This window comes from Neopsephotus bourkii, unplaced genomic scaffold (assembly GCF_033783945.1).
Source record: "Neopsephotus bourkii isolate Nb327-2 ecotype Australia unplaced genomic scaffold, CSIRO-AGI_Nbou_v1 NB_225, whole genome shotgun sequence".
Classification (NCBI taxonomy): Eukaryota; Metazoa; Chordata; class Aves; order Psittaciformes; family Psittacidae; genus Neopsephotus; species Neopsephotus bourkii.
The window spans coordinates 1-21032 of NW_026900736.1; the positions used below are offsets into that span (position 1 = coordinate 1).

General features: G+C 58.4%; 1 protein-coding gene and 1 long non-coding RNA gene across 2 annotated transcripts; both read left to right on the forward strand.

Moving 5' to 3' along the window:
* Window positions 1–6: 6 nt before the first annotated feature.
* On the forward strand, window positions 7–1004 carry LOC133207515 (uncharacterized). The gene is made up of 4 exons (XR_009724063.1): window positions 7–98; window positions 179–242; window positions 339–405; window positions 959–1004. It is a non-coding gene; the product is annotated as an uncharacterized LOC133207515 (long non-coding RNA).
* A 752-nt stretch (window positions 1005–1756) lies between these two features.
* On the forward strand, window positions 1757–20052 carry LOC133207516 (CXXC-type zinc finger protein 1-like). Its single transcript, XM_061344482.1, is given in 14 exon segments — window positions 1757–1829; window positions 1908–2005; window positions 2570–2670; window positions 3210–3335; window positions 4474–4649; window positions 7076–7225; window positions 9730–9837; window positions 11831–12015; window positions 12965–13172; window positions 15601–15711; window positions 17672–17721; window positions 17798–17894; window positions 18909–19061; window positions 19911–20052. Coding segments are annotated over 14 exon segments (1707 nt in total). The 5' UTR covers window positions 1757–1826; the 3' UTR covers window position 20052.
* Window positions 20053–21032: the final 980 nt, after the last annotated feature.

Sequence of the window (21032 nt, forward strand, 5' to 3'; positions counted from 1 at the left end):
CCCCGCAGGCACCGGGGCCGCTGCCTGAGCCGGCAGCAGGAAGTGGCCGGGGCCGGGGAGCAGCGGAGCCGCCTCCGCCTGCAGCGCCGCGGACACAGGTGGGGGTCACGTGACCCACGCGGCAGCTGACAGCCGTCACGTGACCCACGCCTCATCCCACGTGTCCCCCCCCCCGCAGGGAGCAGTTCTGGAGGCAGCTCGAGGACATCATGGAGCAGCACAAGAGGCTGCGGGAGGAGCACGTGAGGCCCCACCCCCCCACGTGACCACGCCCTCATGGCCACGCCCCCTCACCCGTATAGCCACACCCTCTACCCCCGTGGCTCCACCCCCTGTAGGTCCCAGCTCATTTAGAGGCTGAACTGGAGCGGCTGGAGGAGGCAATGGGAAAGCTGCTGAGCCAGGGTGAGCCCCGCACCCCCCCTTGAGCCCATGGTCCCCCTCATTGAAGCCATGGATCCCCCACATTGAACCCACGGCCCCCACCCCACTGAACGCATGCCCCCCCCCATTGCCACCATGTCCCCCGTTGAACCCATGCCCCCCCCATTGCCACCATGTCCCCCCCCATTGAACCCATGCCCCCCCATTCCACCCATGGCCCCCCCCACATTGAACCCATGGCCCCCACCCCATTGAACCAATATCCTCCCCATTGAACCCATGCCTTCCCCATTGAACCCATGCCTCCTCATTGAGCCCATGGCCCTTCCCATTGAACCAATGTCCCCCACCCCATTGAACCGATATCCTCCCCATAGAGCCCATGCCCTCCCCATTGAACCCATGCCCCCCCATTGAGCCCATGGCCCCTCCCATTGAACCCATGCCCCCCATTTTGCCATAATGTCCCGCCCCCCACTAAACCCATACCCCCCCCAAAACCCATATCCCCCCCATTAAACCCATCCACCACCCCCCACCGCCCCCCAAAGGTAACAAGCCCCGCCCCCTGCAGAGCGCCGCCTGCTGGAGGCAGAGCAGCAGCTGGGCCCCGAAGCCTTAGTAGCCATGTGAGTGCCTGAAGGCCCCGCCCACCCCACGCTTGGCCCCGCCCATTGCATTCCTTGCCCTGCCCTTTCACCCCTCCTTGACTCCGCCCCCTGCTCCACAGCCGATTGGTGGAGGAGGAGGCGGAGTGGGCGGGGCAGCGCCTGGCGGCGGAGCTTGCGCGGCGTCAGAGCTGCCAGTGCCGCCGGGACAGGTGGGTAACGCCCCCAACAGGCCCCGCCCACTGTGAACCACGTGACCACGCCCCCCCTCTAACTCTGGCCACGCCCTCCTTTAGGTTGGCCGGGGAGCTGGAGCAGCTGCAGCGCCCCCTAGAGGCTCAGCGCGAGTGAGGAGTGAAGGGGGCGGGACCTATAGGTCCCCTATAGAGTCCCCCATATGTTCCTACGTCACCCCCTTACGTCACTACGTCCCCCCAATAAACGTTCTTACCCCCTTCCCCCGTTTCTGTGTCTCTCTATGGTGGCTCAGGTGGCATCCCCAACATGGCCGCCTCCATCGAGGGCCGCCATTTTGCCATGTCCTACTATAGGAGGGACTTGCTCCCCCATATCCCCCCCACTACGTCCCTACGTCCCCCCCTACGTCACCAATAAACGTTCTTAACCCTCCCCCCCCTTTATCCGTGTCTATGGCGGCTCAGGCGACCCAGGGCACATCCCCCCACCCCCCCTTTCAACATGGCCGCCTCCATAGGCGGCCGCCATTTTGCCTCGCGCCGCCATTTTAGGCTTCCCCTCTCCTCACACGGAAGCGGAAGCGGGCAGCGCTTCCTCCTTCCGGCTTATGGCGGAGCCCGGCGGGGCCGAGCGGCGATGGTGAGCGGTCGCTATGGGGCTCGCTATGGGGCGGGGGAGCCGGCAATGGAGGCCCCATTGCTCTGTCTGGCCCCACAGGACAGCGAGTTCTCGGACGCGGAAGCGGGGCCGGGGGGGGAGGAGAACGCGCCCGTTTATTGCGTGTGCCGCAAACCGGACATCAACTGCTTCATGATGTGAGTTGGGGGGGGGAATGGACGGGCGACCCCCACTTATGGGGCTGAGACCCCCATTTATGGGGCTGAGAAACATATTATGGGGCTGAGAACCATGTTATGGAGCGAAGATCCCCGTTTATGTGGCTGAGACCCGCGTTATGGGGCTGAGACCCCACATTATGGGGCTGAGACCCCCGTTATGAAGCTGAGACCCCCGTTATGGGGCTGAGATCCTCATTGTGGGGCTGAGACCCCCATTTATGGGGCTGAGACCCCCGTTATGGGGCTGAGATCCCCACTTATAGGTCTGAGACCCCTATTTATGGGGTTGAGACTTCCATTTATGGGCCTGAGACACTCATTATGGGGCAAAGACCCCCACTTATGGGGCTGAGACCCCTGTTATGGGGCTGAATTCCCTGCTATGGATCCCTTTTAGGTTGGGTCTGGACCCCTGGGTCCCTCATGGGGAGGATCAGGGGGTGCTTTAAGGGGGGGGGTGTGGTTTAAGTACCCTGGCCCCTATAGGGGTGCTTGGGGGGGGTGGGTTAAGGACCCCCCCTTATTCCCCCTGCCCCATAGAGGATGCGACAACTGCAACGAGTGGTTCCATGGCGACTGCATCAACATCACCGAGAAGATGGCCAAGGCCATCCGGGAGTGGTACTGCCTCCAGTGCCGGGGTGAGCGCATCTATGGGTACACGGGACCCTCATGTATAGGGCAGGCCCTATAGGGGGGGTTCACCCCCTTCCCATTGCGTCCAAACCCCCCTTGTTTGGGCCTATGGGAAAGGGGGTTGGGGTTGGGGTTCGGTTTATGGGGAGAAGGGGATGGTTTTGGGGGGGGTTGGGTTCTTTTTAAGGGGGGGGGATGAGATTTGGGGTCTTTTAGGGGGGTTGGGTGCTCTTTGGGGGGGGAATGGGGGTTCTGGGTCCCCTTTATGGGTGTTGAGGGGGGGGAATGGGGGTCCTGGATCCCCTTTATGGGTGTTGGGGGGGGAATGGGGGTCCTGGATCCCCTTTATGGGTGTTGAGGGGGGGAATGGGGGTTCTGGATCCCCTTTATGGGTGTTGGGGGGGAGAAATGGGGTCCTGGATCACCTTTATGGGTGTTGGGGGGGGGGAAATGGGGTCCTGCCCCCTTTTATGTCTGTTGGGGTGGGGGAGGGGTTCAAATGTGGGTCCCAGCCCCCCCTATTCCCCCTATTCCCCCCTTGCAGAGAAGGATCCCAGCCTGGAGATCCGGTACCGGCACAAGAAGTGGAGGGAGAAGGAGCGGGAGCACGAGAGCTCCAAAGCCCAGGAGCTGGCGCTGGAGCAGGGCCGAGCGGCCAAGGTGGGGCCCTATGGGGCTGGGATGGGGTGGGAGGGGATAGAATAGACCCCGCCCCCTCCCTTTAACCCTGCCCCCTTCCCTTTAACCCCGCCCCTTGTCTTTAACCCCGCCTCCTCCCTTTAGCCCCGCCCCCTCCCTTTAACCCCGCCCCCCCTTTAACCCCCGCCCCCCTTGAACCCTGCCCCCCTCCCTTGAACCCCGCCCCCTTGCCTCTAACCCTGAACCCTTGCCTTTCACCCCGCCCCCCCTTTAACCCCCGCCCCCCCTTGAACCCTGCCCCCCTCCCTTGAACCCCGCCCCCTTGCCTTTAACCCCGAACCCTTGCCTTTAACCCCGACCCCTCCCTTGAACCCCACCCCCCCTTTAACCCCGAACCCTGCCTTTAACCCCGCCCCTCCTTTAACCCCGCCCCCCTCCCTTTAACCCCGCCCCATTCCCTTTAACCCCGCCCCCTGCCCCACAGGGCCCTCACTTGTGGGTCCCGCCCCATAGATCAAGCGCTCGGCGCGGATGTGTGGGGAGTGCGAGGCGTGCCGGCGCCCCGAGGACTGCGGGCAGTCCCTTTAACCCCACCCCCATCCCTTTACCCCCACCTCCATTTAACCCCACCCCCTTCCCTTTAACCCCACCCCTTCCCTTTAACCCCGCCCCTCCCTTTAACCCCACCCCTTCCCTTTAACCCCACCCCTTCCCTTTAACCCCGCCCCCTGCCCCACAGGGCCCTCACTTGTGGCTCCCGCCCCATAGATCAAGCGCTCGGCGCGGATGTGTGGGGAGTGCGAGGCGTGCCGGCGCCCCGAGGACTGCGGGCAGTCCCTTTAACCCCGCCCCCTTCCCTTTAACCCCGCCCCTCCCTTTAACCCCACCCCTTCCCTTTAACCCCACCCCCCTCCCTTTAACCCCACCCCCTGCCCCACAGGGCCCTCACTTGTGGGTCCCGCCCCATAGATCAAGCGCTCGGCGCGGATGTGTGGGGAGTGGAGGCGTGCCGGCGCCCCGAGGACTGCGGGCAGTCCCTTTAACCCCGCCCCCCTCCCTTTAACCCCGCCCCCTCCCCTTTAACCCCACCCCCTCCTTTAAGCCCGCCCCCCTCCCTTTAACCCCGCCCCATTCCCTTTAACCCCCCCCCTGCCCCACAGGGCCCTCACTTGTGGGTCCCGCCCCATAGATCAAGCGCTCGGCGCGGATGTGTGGGGAGTGCGAGGCGTGCCGGCGCCCCGAGGACTGCGGGCAGTGCGACTTCTGTCGCGACATGAAGAAGTTCGGCGGCCCCAACAAGATCCGCCAGAAGTGCCGCCTGCGGCAGTGCCAGCTGCGGGCCCGCGTGAGCGGGGAGAGGGCGCGGGGAGCGCGGTGGGAGCGTGTTGGAGCGTGCTGTTAGCGTGTTGGAGCGTGCTGTTAGCGTGTTGGAGCGTGCTGTTAGCGTGTTGGAGCGTGCTGTTAGCGTGTTGGAGCGTGCTGTTAGCGTGTTGAAGTGTGCTGTTAGCGTGTGGGAGCATGTTGGAGGGTGTTGGTGTGTTGGAGCGTGGTGTTAGTGTGTGGGAGCGTGGTGTTAGTGTGCTGTTGGCATGGTGTTAGCATGTGGGAGCGTGCTGTTAGCATGTGGGAGCGTGCTGTTAGCGTGTTGGAGCGTGGTGTTAGCGTGTGGGAGCGTGCTGTTAGCGTGTGGGAGCATGGTGTTAGTGTGTGGGAGCGTGGTGTTAGCGTGTTGGAGCGTGCTGTTAGCGTGTGGGAGCATGGTGTTAGTGTGTGGGAGCGTGGTGTTAGCGTGTTGGAGCGTGCTGTTAGCGTGTGGGAGTGCACTGTTAGCATGAAGGAGCGTGGTGTGTGTGGGAGCGTGGTGTTAGTGTGTAGGAGCGTGGTGTTAGCGTGTTGGACCGTGCTGTTAGCGTGTGGGAGTGCACTGTTAGCATGAAGGAGCGTGGTGTTAGTGTGTTGGAGCATGCTGTTAGCCTGAGGGAGCGTGGTGTTAGCGTGTTGGAGCGTGCTGTTAGCATGAAGGAGCATGGTGTTAGTGTGTGGGAGCTTGGTGTTAGCGTGGTGTTAGCATGGTGTTGGCATGTTGGAGCGTGGTGTTGGCGTGTGGGAGTGTGCTGTTAGCATGTTGGAGCGTGCTGCTGGCGCATGGGAGCGTGCTGTTGGCATGTGGGAGCGTGCTTTAGCATGTTGTTAGCATGTGGGAGGGTTCTGTTAGCATGCTGGAGCATGCTGTTAGCCTGTTGGAGTGTGTTGTTAGCATGCTGGAGTGTGTTAGTGTGCTCAGAGTGTGTTGTTAGTGTGTTGGAGTGTGCTAGCATGCCGGAATATGGTGTTAACACATCGTTAGCGTGTTGGGAACATGCTGGGAGTGTGTTGAAGTGTGTTGTTAGCATGTTGGAACATGTTAGCATGTTGCAAGCATATTGTTAGCGCATTGGGAACGTGTTGATAGTGTGTTGGGAAGTGTTAACATGTCGGAGCATGGTGTTAGCGTGTTGGGAGCGTGTTGTTAGCATGTTGGAGTGCGTTAGCATGCTGGGAGCATGTTGTTAGTGTGTTGGAGCATGGTATTAGCGTGTTGGAACATGTTAGCGTGCTCACAATGTGTTGTTAGTGTGTTAGAACACGTTAGCATGCTTATAGTGTCTTGGAACGTGTTGCTAGTGTGTTGGAGCATGCTGTTAGCGTGTTGGGAGTGTGTTGATAGCATGTTGGAGCATGGTGTTAGCGTGTTGGAACGCATTAGAGTGTGTTGTTAGTATGTTGGTATGTCCTTGGCGTGTCCTTGGTGTGCTCTTGGCATGTTCCTGACCTGTCCCTTTCTCCCCTAGGAATCCTACAAGTACTTCCCCACCTCGGTGAGTCCTGGAGCCCTTTTGGGGGGCTCCCATCTATGGGGGGGGGGGGTCCCTGGGCCCCCTTGGGGGGGGTCCTATGGGGCTGGGAGGGGGGTTTGAGGGTCCCTGTGATGCCTGGGTCCCCATAGGAGCAATAGGGGGGTTCCCATTGGTGTCAATAGGGGGGTCCCCATGGTGGCAGTAGGGGGGTCCTCATGGTGGCGGTAGGGGGGTGCCCATTGATGGCAATACGGGGGTCCCCATGATACCCCCGTCCCCCCATAGTGGCAGTGGGGGGGGGTGTCCATGACGTATGGGTGCCTCCATAGTTGCAATAGGGGGATCTCAATGGCAGCAATAGGGGGTCCCCGTGATACCCGGGTCCCCCCATAGTGGCAATAGGGGGGTCCATATGGTGGCAATAGGGTGGTGCCCATTGATGGGAATAGGAGGGTCCCCATGATACCCAGGTCCCCCCATAGTGGCAATAGGGGGGTCCCCATACTGGCAATAGCAGGGTCCCCATGGTGGCAATAGGGAGGTCCCCACGATACCCACGTCCCCCCATGGTGGCAATAGGGGGGTCCCCATGAAATCTGGGTCCCCATGGTGGCAATAGGGGGGTGCCCATTGATGGCAATATGGGGGTCCCCATGATACCCAGGTCCCCCCATAGTGGCAATAGCGGGGTCCCCATAGTGGCAATAGCAGGGTCCCCACGGTGGCAATAGCGGGGTCCCCATGGTGCCAATAGGGGGATCCCCATGGTGGCAATAGGGGGGTCCCCATGATACCCGTGTCCCCCAATAGTGACAATAGGGGGGTCCCCATTGACGGCAGTAGGGGGGTCCCCATGGTGGCAATAGGGGGTTCCCCCATTACCCAGCTGTGTCTCTGGGGTTGCTTTGATGCTGACTCCCCCCCCCCCCCAAAGCTGTCCCGGGGGCGCGAGGGGGAGCTGGAGCTGCTGAAGGAGCAGCTGGGGGCCACGGGGCCCCCCGAGAGCCTCTCGGACGAGGAGCTGCCGCTGGACCCCCGCCTCTACCAGGAGCTCTGCGCCGGAGCCTTCGATGAGCACGGCCTGGTGAGGACCCCCCCACACCCCCAGCAAATGGGGGCACCCAACCCCCCCCCCAGAATGCACCAAATCCCGTTCAGATGGTGCCAAAATGGCCTTAATTGGGCTCTGGAGACCCTGAAATGCACCGAATGCCATTCAAATGGTGCCAAAATGGCCTAAATTGGGCTCTGGGGACCCAAAACTCCTCCAGAATGCACCAAATCCCATTCAAATGGTGCGAAGTGGCCTCAATTGGGCTCTAGGGACCCCAAAATGCACCAAATCCCATTCAAATGACTCGAAAATGGCCTCAATTGGGCTCTAGGGACCCCAAAATGCACCAAATCCCATTCAAATGGCTCCAGAATGGCCTCAGTTGGGTTCTGAGGACCCTGAAATGCACCAAATCCCATTCAAATGGCTCCAAAATGGCCTAAATTGGGGTCTGGGCACCCAAAACCCCTCCAGAATGCACCAAATCCCATTCAAATGGTGCGAAATGGCCTCAATTGGGCTCTAGGGACCCCAAAATGCACCAAATCCCATTCAAATGGTGCTAAATGGCCTCAATTGGGGTCTGGGGACCCTGAAATGCACCAAATCCCATTCAAATGGTGCGAAAATGGCTGAAATTGGGTTCTGTGGACACCAAAATGCACCAAATCCCATTCAAATGGCTCCAAAATGGCCTCGATTGGGCTCTGCTGACCCAAAACCCCTCCAGAATGCACCAAATCCCATTCAAATGGTGCCAAAATGGCCTCAATTGGGCCATGGGGACCCTGAAATGCACTAAATCCCATTCAAATGGTGTCGAAATGGCCTGAACTGGGCTCTGGGGACCCCAAAATGCACCAAATCCCATTCAAATGGCTCCAAAATGGTCTCAATTGGGCTCTGGGGACCCCGAAATGCACCAAATCCCATTCAAATGGCTCCAAAATGGTCTCAATTGGGCTCTGGGGACCCCGAAATGCACCAAATCCCATTCAAATGGCTCCAAAATGGCCTAAATTGGTCTCTGGGGACCCTAAAATGCATCAAATCCCATTAAAATGACTCCAAAATGACCTCAATTGAGCTCTGGGGACCCCAAAATGCACCGAATCCCATTCAAATGGCTCCAAGATGGCCTCAATTGGGCTCTGGGCACCCCAAAATGCACCGAATCCCATTCAAATGGCTCCAAGATGGCCTAAATTGGGCTCTGGGCACCCCAAAATGCACCAAATCCCATTCAAATGGCTCCAAAATGGCCTCAATTGGGCTCTGGGGACCCCAAAATGCACCGAATCCCATTAAAATGACTCCAAAATGGCCTCAATTGGGCTCTGGGCACCCCAAAATGCACCGAATCCCATTCAAATGGCTCTAAAATAGCCTCAATTGGGCTCTGGGCACCCCAAAATGTACCAAATCCCATTCAAATGGCTCCAATATGCCCTGAATTGGGCTCTGGGGACCCTGAAATGCACCAAATCCCACTCAAATTGCTCCAAAATGCCCTAAATCGGGCTCTGGGGACTCCAAATCCCCCAAAATGTACCAAATCCCACCAGAATTGCTCCAAAATGGCCTAAATTGGGTTCTGGGGACCCAAAATCCCTCCAAATTGCACCAAAAGCCACCTGAATGGCTCCAAAATGCCCTAAATTGGGCTCTGGGGACCCCTATTAACCCCAAATGAAGCAAATGCCACCAGAATTGCCCCAAAATGGCTCAAATTCAGCCTTGGGGACCCCAAATCCCCGTGGTTTAAGCGTTCAAGACCTACCGAGGCGTGTTCTTAGCATGTTAGGCTGTGTTTTTAGCATGTTTAAAGTGCATTGAGGCACATTTTAAGCACGTTTGCATGCATCAAAGCATGTTGAAGCGTGTTTTAAGTATGTTTAGGCATGCTTTAGCATGTTTATGCGTGTCAGAGCATGTATATAGGCACACTTGAACACTGAGCCGTGTTTGAGCCCTGTTTAGGCATGTAGAGGTGTGTTCTAAGCGTGTTTTGCCATGTTGTGGCATGTTCTGAGCAAGCTTATGTGTGCCAAAGCATGTTCTAAGCATGTAGAGGTTTGTTGAGACGTGTTCTAAGCTGTGTTTTAAGCATACATAAGTACATCAAGACATGTTTTAAGCGTGTTGACCTGTGTTTCAAGCATGTAGGGATGCATCAGGACATGTTTTAAGCATGTGGAGCTGTGTTTTAATCCTGTAGGGACACATCAAAACATGTTTTAAGCATGTAGAGTTGTGTTTTAAACATGCATAAGCGTATCAAGACATGTTTTAAGCATGTCAAGCTGTGTTTTAAGCATGCAAGGGCACATCAAAACATGTTTTAAGCATGTAGGCCTACGTTTTAAGCACACAGGGACACACTGAAGCATGTTTTAAGCATGTAGAGCTATGTTTTAAGCACGCAGGGACACAGGCATGTTTGAAGCATGTCAAGCTGTGTTTCAAGCACGCAGGGACACAGTGAGCCAGGTTCTAAGCATGTTTAGGCATGTTCTTGGCGTGTTCCCCTCCAGCCCTGGCTCAGTGACGCTGAGGACGCCCCTTTTCTCGACCCCGTCCTGCGCAAACGCGCCGTCAAAGTCAAACACGTCAAGCGCCGGGAGAAGAAGTCGGACAAGAAGGTTTGTACTGGTCTATACTGGTTTATACTGGTTTATAGTGGTCTATATGGGGCCTCATGGTGGGCGGAAGGGGCACTGAGGTCCCACTGGAGAGGCTCCTGGTGGTCTCTGGGAGGTACTGGTGGCCCCAGGACTGCACTGGTGGGAACTGGAGGTTACTGGGAGCTACTGGGATGGCCAAAGGGTAACTGGGAGGGGTTCTGGTGGCCCATAGGGTGCTACTGGTAAGACTGGGGCTTACTGGGAGGCTCCTATCGTGCGCTATCACCCTGATCACCCACTATTGCCCCCTATTACTCACTATCACCCTGTTTCCCACTATTGCCCCCTATCGCCCTGTATCACAGTCTGTCACCCACTATTGCCCCGTATCGCCGCTTGTCAACCCCTATCGCCCACTATTGCCCCCATTGCCCTCTATCGCCCCCTACTGCTCCCTATTGCTCACTATTGCCCCCATTGCCCCCATCACCCACTATTACCCCCTATCACCCCTATGCCCCCCCATCCCTATCACTTCCTATTGCCCCCATTGCTCCCTGCCCTTATTGCCCCCATCACACACTATCACTCACTATCGCCCTCTATTGCTCACTATTGCCCCCATTGCCCCCTATTGCTCCCTATCGCCCCCATTGCCCCATCACCCACTATAGCCCCCATTGCCCCCATCACCCCCCATTGCCCCCTATTGCCGCCTATTGCTCACTATTGCCCCCATTGCCCCCTGTCCCCCCCATTCCCTGTATCGCCTCCTATCGCTCACTATTGTCCCATCACTCACTATTGCCCCATCACCCCCCATTGCCCCCTGTCACCCCCTATCACCTCCTATCACCCCCCATTGCCCCCTATCGCTGCCTATTGCTCACTATTGCCCCCATTGCCCCCTGTCCCCCCCTATTCCCCGTATCGCCTCCTATCGCTCACTATTGCCCCATCACCCACTATTGCCCCCATCACCCCCCATTCCCCCTATCGCCTCCTATCGCTCACTATCGCCCCCATTGCCCCCTATCGCCCCGTATCACTCACTATTACCCCATCACCCCCCATTGCCCCCTGTCACCCCCTATCGCCCCCCATCGCTCACTATTGCCCCATCACTCATTATTAACCCTATCTCCCCCTATCGCCCCCCCATCGCTCACTATTGCCCCATCACTCATTATTAACCCTATCTCCCCCTATCGCTCACTATTAACTCATCACCCCCCATTGCCCCTGTCACCCCCCATTGCCCCCTATCGCCCCCTATCGCTCACTATCGCCCCCTATCGCTCACTATCGCTCACTATCGCCCCCTATCGCCCCCTATCGCTCACTATCGCCCCCTATCGCTCACTATCGCCCCCTATCGCTCACTATCGCCCCCCATCGCTCACTATTGCCCCATCACTCATTATTAACCCTATCTCCCCCTATCGCCCCCTATCGCTCACTATTAACCCATCACCCCCCATTGCCCCTGTCACCCCCTATTGCCCCTATCGCCCACTATCGCCCCCTATCGCCCCCATCGCTCACTATAGCCCCTATCACCCCCTATCGCTCATTTTTGCCCCCTATCGCCCCCCCATCGCCCCCTATCGCTCACTATCGCCCCCATCGCCCCCTATCGCTCACTATCGCCCCCTATCGCTCACTATCGCCCCCTATCGCCCCCCATCGCCCCCCATCGCCCCCCATCGCTCACTATCCCCCATTGCCCCCTATCGCCCCCTATCGCCCCCTATCACCCCCTATCGCTCACTATCGCCCCCTATCGCTCCTATAGCCCCCTATCGCTCACTATCGCCCCCATTGCCCCCTATCGCTCCCTATCACCCCACTATTGCCCCCTATCGCTCCATATCGCCCCCTATCGCCCCCTATCGCCTCCTATCGCCCCCTATCGCCTCCTATCGCCCCCTATCGCCTCCTATCGCCCCCTATCGCCCACTATCGCCCCCTATCGCCCCCCATCGCTCACTGTCTCCCCCTGTGGCCGCAGAAGGACGAGCGCTACAAGCGGCACCGGCAGAAGCCGCGGCACCGGGAGCGCAGCCGCCACCCCGAGCGCGCCGACAGCCGGGACCCGGCGGGGCTGGGCCAGTGCCTGGGCCCCGGCTGCACCCGCCCGGCCCGGCCGCCCTCCAAGTACTGCAGCGAGGCCTGCGGGGTCAAACTGGCCGCCAAGTGAGTATGGACCAGTATGGACCAGTATGGACCAGTAATGGGTATTAGAAACCACTGTGGGCTAACATAGACCAGTATGGACCAGTATGGACCAGTATGGGGTATTAGAAACCACTGTGGGCTGACATAGACCAGTATGAACCACTGCAGACCACTGTGGACTAGTACGGGGTATTAGAAACCACTGTGGGCTAACATAGACCAGTATGGGCCAGTACGAGGTATTAGAAACCAGTCAGAATCCCAATGGATCCCACTGATCCCAATAGATCCCATTGGCTCCCGTTGCCCTGCAGCCGCATCTACGAGATCCTGCCGCAATGGATCCCATTGATCACGATGGATCCCACTGATCTGAGTAGATCCCACTGTCTCCCATTGATCCCATTGATCCCACTGTCTCCCATTGACCCCATTGTCTCCCATTGATCCCATTGTCTCCCACAGCCGCATCTACGAGATCCTGCCGCAGCGCATCCCCATTGATCCCAATGGCTCCCATTGATCCCATTGTCTCCCATTGATCCCATTGTCTCCCATTGATCCCATTGTCTCCCATTGTCTCCCATAGCCGCATCTACGAGATCCTGCCGCAGCGCATCCCCATTGATCCCAATGGCTCCCATTGACCCCATTGTCTCCCATTGATCCCATTGTCTCCCATTGATCCCATTGTCTCCCATTGATCCCATTGTCTCCCATTGACCCCATTGTCTCCCATTGTCTCCCATTGATCCCATTGTCTCCCATTGTCTCCCATAGCCGCATCTACGAGATCCTGCCGCAGCGCATCCAGCAGTGGCAGCAGAGCCCCTGCGTGGCCGAGGAGCACGGGAAGCGGCTGCTGGAGCGCATCCCCATTGATCCCAATGGCTCCCATTGACCCCATTGTCTCCCATTGATCCCATTGTCTCCCATTGATCCCATTGTCTCCCATTGTCTCCCATAGCCGCATCTACGAGATCCTGCCGCAGCGCATCCAGCAGTGGCAGCAGAGCCCCTGCGTGGCCGAGGAGCACGGGAAGCGGCTGCTGGAGCGCATCCGCCGGGAGCAGCACCAGGCCCGCCTGCGCCTGCAGGACATGGAGCGGCGCTTCCACGAGCTCGAGGCGCTCATCGCCCGCGCCAAGGGGCACCCCCCCCGCGACGACGAGGAGGTGGGGACCACAAAACACCCCAAAACCCCCCCTTAACACCCCAAAACCCCCCCAAAACACCCCAAAACCCCCCCAAAACACCCCAAAACCCCCCAAAACCCCCCCAAAACACCCCAAAACACCCCAAAACCCCCCAAAAACACCCCAAAACCCCCCCAAAACACACCAAAACACCCCCAAAACACCCCAAAACACCCCAAAACCCCCCCAAAACCCCCCAAAACCCCCCCAAAACACCCCAAAACACCCCAAAACCCCCCAAACACCCCAAAACACCCCAAAACCCCCCAAACACCCCAAAACACCCCAAAACACCCCAAAACCCCCCCAAAACACCCCAAAACACCCCCAAAACACCCCAAAACACCCCAAAAACCCCCCAAAACACCCCAAAACACCCCCAAAACACCCCAAAACACCCCAAAACCCCCCCAAAACACCCCAAAACACCCCAAAACACCCCCAAAACACCCCCAAAACACCCCAAAACACCCCAAAACCCCCCCAAAACACCCCAAACACCCCAAAACACCCCAAAACCCCCCCAAAACACCCCAAAACCCCCCAAAACACCCCAAAACCCCCCCAAAACACCCCAAAACACCCCAACCCCCCCCCAAAACACCCCAAACCCCCCCAAACACCCCAAAACCCCCCCAAAACACCCCAAAACCCCCCAAAACCCACCCAGAACCCCCCCATCTGCGTCATAGGGACCCTTTCTATTGGGGACTCCTTATGGGGCCCCCATCCGGGTCATAGGGACCCCACTGAACCCTTTAACCCCCCCCTTGGCTCCTTGGGACCCCAAAACACCCCAAAACACCCCCCCAAAACACCCCCAAAACCCACCCAGAACCCCCCCATCTGGGTCATAGGGACCCTTTGTATGGGTGACTCCTTATGGGGCCCCCATCTGGGTTATAGGGACCCTATCTATGGGGGACTCCTTATGGGGCCCCCATCTGGGTCATAGGGACCCCACTGAACCCTTTAACTCCCCCCATCCCCTTTGCTTTGGGACCCACTGAACCCCAAATCCATCCCCCCCCCCCCATCTGGGTCATAGGGACCTTTTATATGGGTGATGCTTTAACACCCCCACCCCCCAAAACCCCCCCAATTGGGTCATAGGGACCCTTTATATGGGGATGCTTTTAACACCCCCCCCCCAAACCCCCCCCATCTGGGTCATAGGGACCCTTTATATGGGCGACTCTTTAACACCCCCCCCCCCAAAACCCCCCCATCCGGGTCATAGGGACCCTTTCTATGGGTGACTCCTTATGGGGCCCCCATCTGTATTATAGGGACCCCATTGAACCCTTTAACCCCCCCCCCCTTGGCTCCTTGGGATCCCCTGAACCCTTTAACTCCCCCCCTCCCCTTTGCTTTGAGACCCCCCCAAAACCCCCCCATCTGGGTCATAGGGACCCTTTATATGGGTGATTCCCTATGGGGCCCCCATCTGGGTTATAGGGACCCTTTATATGGGTGACTCCTTATGGGGCCCCCATCTGGGTTATAGGGACACTTTCTATGGGTGATTCCTTATGGGGCCCCCATCTGGGTTATAGGGACCCCACTGAACCCTTTAACACCCCCCCTTGGCTCCTTGGGACCCCAAAACACCCCAAAACACCCCCCCAAAAGACCCCCAAAACCCACCCAGAACCCCCCCATCTGGGTCATAGGGACCCCACTGAACCCTTTAACCCCCCCCCTTGGCTCCTTGGGACCCCAAAACACCCCAAAACACCCCCCAAAACCCACCCAGAACCCCCCCATCCGGGTCATAGGGACCCTTTGCATGGGGGACTCCTTATGGGGCACCCATCTGGGTCATAGGGATCCCGCTGAATCCTTTAACCCCCATCCCCTTTGCTTTGGCACCCACTGAACCCCAAACTCATCCCCCCGACCCCCACTGGGTCAATGGGACCCCCCTGAACCCTTTAACCCCCACATCCCCTTTGCTTTGGGACCCCCTGAACCCCAAAACACCCCCCGGGGGTCATAGGGACCCATCTGAACCCTTTAACCCCCCCTATCCCTTACGCTTCAGTCCCCATTGAACCCCAAACCCCCCCCCCTTGGGTCCTGGGGTCCCTCCCACCCCTTTAACACCCCCCCCTGCATCCCCCATACTTGGGACCCACTGAACCCCAAAACCCCCCCTCAGGATCATAGGGACCCCATTGAACCCTTTACCCCCCCCTTGCCTCTTGGGGACCCCTAGAACCCCAAAACCCCCCCAAGGCTCCTGGGGACCCCCCCATCCCCTTTACTTCAGTCCCCATTGAACCCCCAAATCCCCCCCCTTTGTCTCCTGGGGTCCCCCTGAACCCTTTCCCCCCCCCATCCCCCATCCTTGGGGACCCCCCTGTACCCCAAACCCCCCCCATTTCTTTTGGGGTCCCCCCATCAGAGCACGGAGGGGGACAGCGAGGACACGGACCTGCAGATCTTCTGCGTCTCCTGCGGTCACCCCATCAACCCCAAGGTGGCGCTGAGGCACATGGAGCGCTGCTACGCCAAGGTACCTGTGGGCCCTATGGGTACTTATGGGTCCTGTGGGCACTATGGGTTCTATGGGTCCTATGGGTACTTATGGGTCCTATGGGCACTTATGGGTCCTATGGGCCCTATGGGTGCTATGGGCACTATGGGTTCTATGGACCACTATGGGTCCTATGGGTACTTATGGGTCCTATGGGCACTTATGGGTCCTATGGGCCCTATGGGTCCTATGGGTTCTATGGGCACTATGGGCACCTATGGGTCCTATGGGCACTTATGGGTCCTATGGGTCCTATGGGCACTTATGGGTCCTATGGGTCCTATGGGTACTTATGGGTTCTATAGGCACTTATGGGTTCTATGGGCACTTATGGGTTCTGTAGGCATTTATGGGTTCTATAGGCACTTATGGGTTCTATGGGCACTTATGGGTTCTGTAGGCATTTATGGGTTCTATGGGCACTTATGGGTCCTATGGGTCCTATGGGCGCTTATGGGTCTTATAGGCACTTATGGGTCCTATGGGCACTTATGGGTCCTATGGGCACCTATGGGTTCTATAGGGACTTATGGGTTCTATGGGCACTTATGGGTCTTATGGGCACCTATGGGTTCTATAGGGACTTATGGGTTCTATGGGCACTTATGGGTCTTATGGGTACTTATGGGTTCTATAGGGACTTATGGGTTCTATGGGCACTTATGGGTCTTATGGGTACTTATGGATTCTATAGGCACTTATGGGTTTTATGGGCACTTACGAGTTCTATGGGCGCTTATGGGTCCTATAGGCACTTATGGGTTTTATGGGCACTTATGGGTCCTATAGGCAGTTATGGGTCCTATGGGCACTTATGGGTTCTGTAGGCACTTATGGGTTCTATGGGCAGTTATGGGTTCTATGGGCAGTTATGGGTTCTGTAGGCACTCACAGGTTCTATAGGCACTTATGGGTTCTATGGGCACTTATGGGTTCTATAGGCGCTTATGGGTTCTATAGGCACTTATGGGTTCTATGGGCACTTACGGGTTCTATGGGCGCTTATGGGTTCTATGGGCACTTATGGGTTCTATGGGCACTTATGGGTTCTATGGGCACTTATGGGTTCTGTAGGGACTTATGGGTTCTATGGGCACTTATGGGTTCTATGGGCACTTGTGGGCTCTATAGGCACCTATGCATTCTATAGGCACCTATGGGTTCTATAGGCACTTATGGGTCCTATAGGCACCTATAGGCACCCGTGGGGATGCCCCCGAGCTCAGCAGCAGCCCCACAGAGCCTGGGGGCTTCCTGATGGGTGCCCTAAGGGGCTATAGGGGTCATATGGACCCTGCTGTGGGGTGGTAGAAGGGCTTCCTATGGGGTACAGGGGCTTCCTATGGTGTATAGGGGCCATATGTGGGGCTATATAGGGGATATAGGGTATCTTGGGAGGCTGTATTGTGGCTATATAGGGGTTATGTGTTATATTGGGGGGCTATAGGGGTCATATGGACCCTGCTGTGGGGTGGTATAGTGGCTTCCTATGGGCTGTAGGGGCCCTATGGACCCCACTGTGGTGCTATATAGGGGATACAGGGTACCTTGGGAGGCCATATAGAGGGGTTATGGGTTATATCAGGGGGCTATAGGGCTTGTATGGACCCTGCTGTGGGGTTCTATAGGGGCTCCTTGGGGGCTATAGGGTGGCTATAGCATATCTTGGGGGGCTATAGGGGCCCTATGGACCCCACTGTGGTGCTATATAGGGGATATAGGGTACCTTGGGAGGCTGTATAGAGGGGATATGGGTTATATTGGGGGCCTATAGGGCTTGTATGGACCCTGCTATGGGGTTCTATAGGGGCTCCTTGGGGGCTATAGGGTGGCTATAGCATCTCTTGGGGGGCTATAGGTGCCGTATGGACCCCTCTATGGGGCTCTATGGGGGGGGTCTCTATAGCACCTATAGCACCCCCCCTTCCCTTTACTGCAGTACGAGAGCCAAACATCCTTTGGGTCCATGTACCCCACACGCATCGAGGGGTAAGTATGGGGGTTGGGGGGGCACCCATGGGTGCCCCCCACCCCCTTACCCATGGGTGCCTCCCCCCCCCCATAGGGCCACCCGCCTCTTCTGTGACGTCTACAACCCCCAAAGCAAAACCTACTGCAAGCGCCTGCAGGTGCTGTGCCCGGAGCACTCGAGGGACCCCAAGGTGAGGGCACCCATGGGTGCTGGGGGGGTGCTGACACCTCGCTATAGGGGGCACCCATGGGTGGTGGGGGGTAATAAAGGGGTATGGTGGGGGGGGGGCAAAGGGGAGAGGAGTGGGGTTATGGGGGGGCTGTGGGGATGGAGGAGGTTGGGGGGCACCCGTGGGTGCTGGGGGGTGCTCAGAGGTGGGCTGGGGCAGCCACGCTACAGGATGGGTGCTATAGGACACACACATGGACGCTGTGGGGCACGCGCATGGGTGCTATAGGGCACACATATGGGTGCTATAGGGTACACACATGTTCTACAGGGCACACGTGCTCTATAGGGCACACAGACGTGTTCTGTAGGGCACACACATGTTCTATAGGGCACATGTGCTTTATAGGGCACACACATGTGCTCTATAGGGCACACACACATGTTCTACAGCACACATGTGCTCTGTAGGGCGCACACATATGTTCTATAGGGCACATGTGCTCTATAGGGCAGTCACTGGGTGCTATAGGGCACACACATGGGCGCTGTGGGGCATGCACACGTGCTCTCTAGGGCACGCACACAGGTGCTCTGTTGGGCACCCCCCCATGAGTGCTATAGGGCACACACATGTGAGTGCTATAGGGCACACACAGATGCTCTATAGGGCACACACACAGTGCTACAGGGCACACACACGTGTTCTACAGGGCACACATGCCCTATAGGGCACACACACGTGTTCTATAGGGCACCTGTGCTCTATAGGGCATACACGTGTTCTATAGGGCACACACACATGTTCTATAGGGCACATGTGCTCTGTAGGGCAGACAGTGGGTGCTATAGGGCACACTCATGTTCTATAGGGCACACACACATGCTCTATAGGGCACACACACGTGCTCTCTAGGGCATACCCCTATGGGTGCTATAGGGCACACACGTGTTCTATAGGGCACACACACGTGCTCTCTAGGTCACACACGTGGGTGCTATAGGGCACACACCCACGTGACCTCCCCCCCCGCAGGTGCCCGCGGACGAGGTCTGCGGCTGCCCCCTGGTCCGCGACGTCTTCGAGCTCACGGGCGAGTTCTGCCGCGCGCCCAAGCGCCGCTGCCACCGCCATTACTGCTGGGAGAAGCTGCGGCGCGCCGAGGTCGACCTGGAGCGCGTGCGCGTGGTCAGCCAATGGGAGGGCACGGAGGGAGGGGCGGGGCGGAGAGGGAGCCAATGGGAGGGACGGGAGGGGCGGGGCGGAGAGGGAGCCAATGGGAGGGGCGGGGCGGCGGGGGAGCCAATGGGAGGGAGGGAGGGAGGGGCGGTGAGGGAGCCAATGGGGGTGGTGGGGGCGCCATAGTGCCATGAATGGGACGCATCAGGGGCATCAATGGGATGGTGGGAACGTAGCAAGGGAACCAATGGGGTGCTGGGGGGACAGCATGGGAACCAATAGGGTGCCGGGGGCGCCCTAGTACCATCAATGGGACGCACCAGGGGCACCAATGGGATGGGGGGGGGTTATCAAGTTCACCAATGGGGTGGTGGGGATGTAGCAAGGGAACCAATAGGGTGGTGGGGAGGGCGGCAAGGGAACCAATAGGGTGATGGGGGCACTCTATTGCCATGAATGGGATGCCAAGAGCACCAATGGGGTGGGAGGGGGGCAGCAAGGGCACCAATGGAGTGCTGGGGGCGCCCTAGTGCCATCAATGGGACGCACCAGGGGCACCAATGGGATGTTGGGGATGCAGCAAGGGCACCAATGGGGTGGTGGGGGGGCAGAAAAGGCACCAATGGGACACCAGGGACACCAAGAGGATGCTGGAGGGGGGACACCAAGGGCACCAATGGGATGCTGAGGGGGACACCAGGAGCACCCCAGTGTCTTGGGCCCTGGCCCCATGGGTATCCCCATGTCCCTGTCCCTATCCCCATGGGTATCCCCATTTCCTTGTCCCTCTCCCCATGGATGTCCCCATGGTCCTGTCCCTATCCCCCTCCCCATGGCTGTCCCCCCCTCTCCCCACAGTGGTACAAGCTGGACGAGCTCTTCGAGCAGGAGCGCAACGTGCGGGCGGCCATGACGAACCGAGCGGGGCTGCTGGCGCTGATGCTGCACCAGACCATCCAGCACGACCCCCTCACCACCGACCTGCGCTCCGAGCGCTGACCCCCCCATGGACACCCCATAGACCCCATGGACACCCCCATAGACCCCATGGACCCCCCCATAGACCCCATGGACACCCCCATAGACCCCGACATGGAGGATGCTCCCCTATGGACCCTCCAGTGGACTCGTCCATGGACCCCTCCATAGAAGATGCTCCCCTGTGGACCCTCCATGGACTCGTCCATGGACCCCCCCCTAGGACCCACATGGACCCCTCCATGGCCACCCCCATAGACACCCCCATGGACCCCTCCATGGACCCCTCCATAGAGGATGCTCCCCTGTGGACCCTCCATGGACCCCGCCATGGATTCCCCCATGGACACCTCCATGGAGGATGCTCCCCTATGGACTCATCCATGGACTCCCCTCCAGGAACCTCATGGACCCCTCCATGGGTTCCCCCATGGACTCCTCCATAGAGGATGCTCCCCTATGGACCCTCTATAGACTCGTCCATGGACCCCCCCCCCAGGACCCCCATGGACTCTCCCCATGGACCCCTCTATGGAGGATCCCACCCCTCCCCCATTGATCCTACCCCCACCCTGCTGCCCCCCCAATAAAATGGGTGTCAAGGGAGGTGGATGTGGGGTGTCTGTGGGGCTGGGGGAGGGGGGGGAGTCTATATGGTCCTGGGGCTATAGGGCCAGGGGGTTGATAGGGTGGAGGGTGGCAATAGAGCTTGGGGTGTCTATAGGGATTGGGGGGTCTATAGGGTGGGAGGGGCACATGGAGCCCAGAGGTCTCCTATAGGGCCGGAGGAGGGCCCTATGGCATCAGAGGGGCTTTATGGGGTTGGGAGATCCCTATGGGGAGCAGAGGGGTGTCCTATAGGGCTGAAGAGGCTCTATAGGGCCAGGGGTGTCTGTATGGGGTCTGATTGGGGTACTTACGTGATCTATGGGTGGGATCTATGGGGCCTATGGGGGCTCTATAGTGTCTATGTGCTCCCTATGGAGTCTACGGGGGCACTGG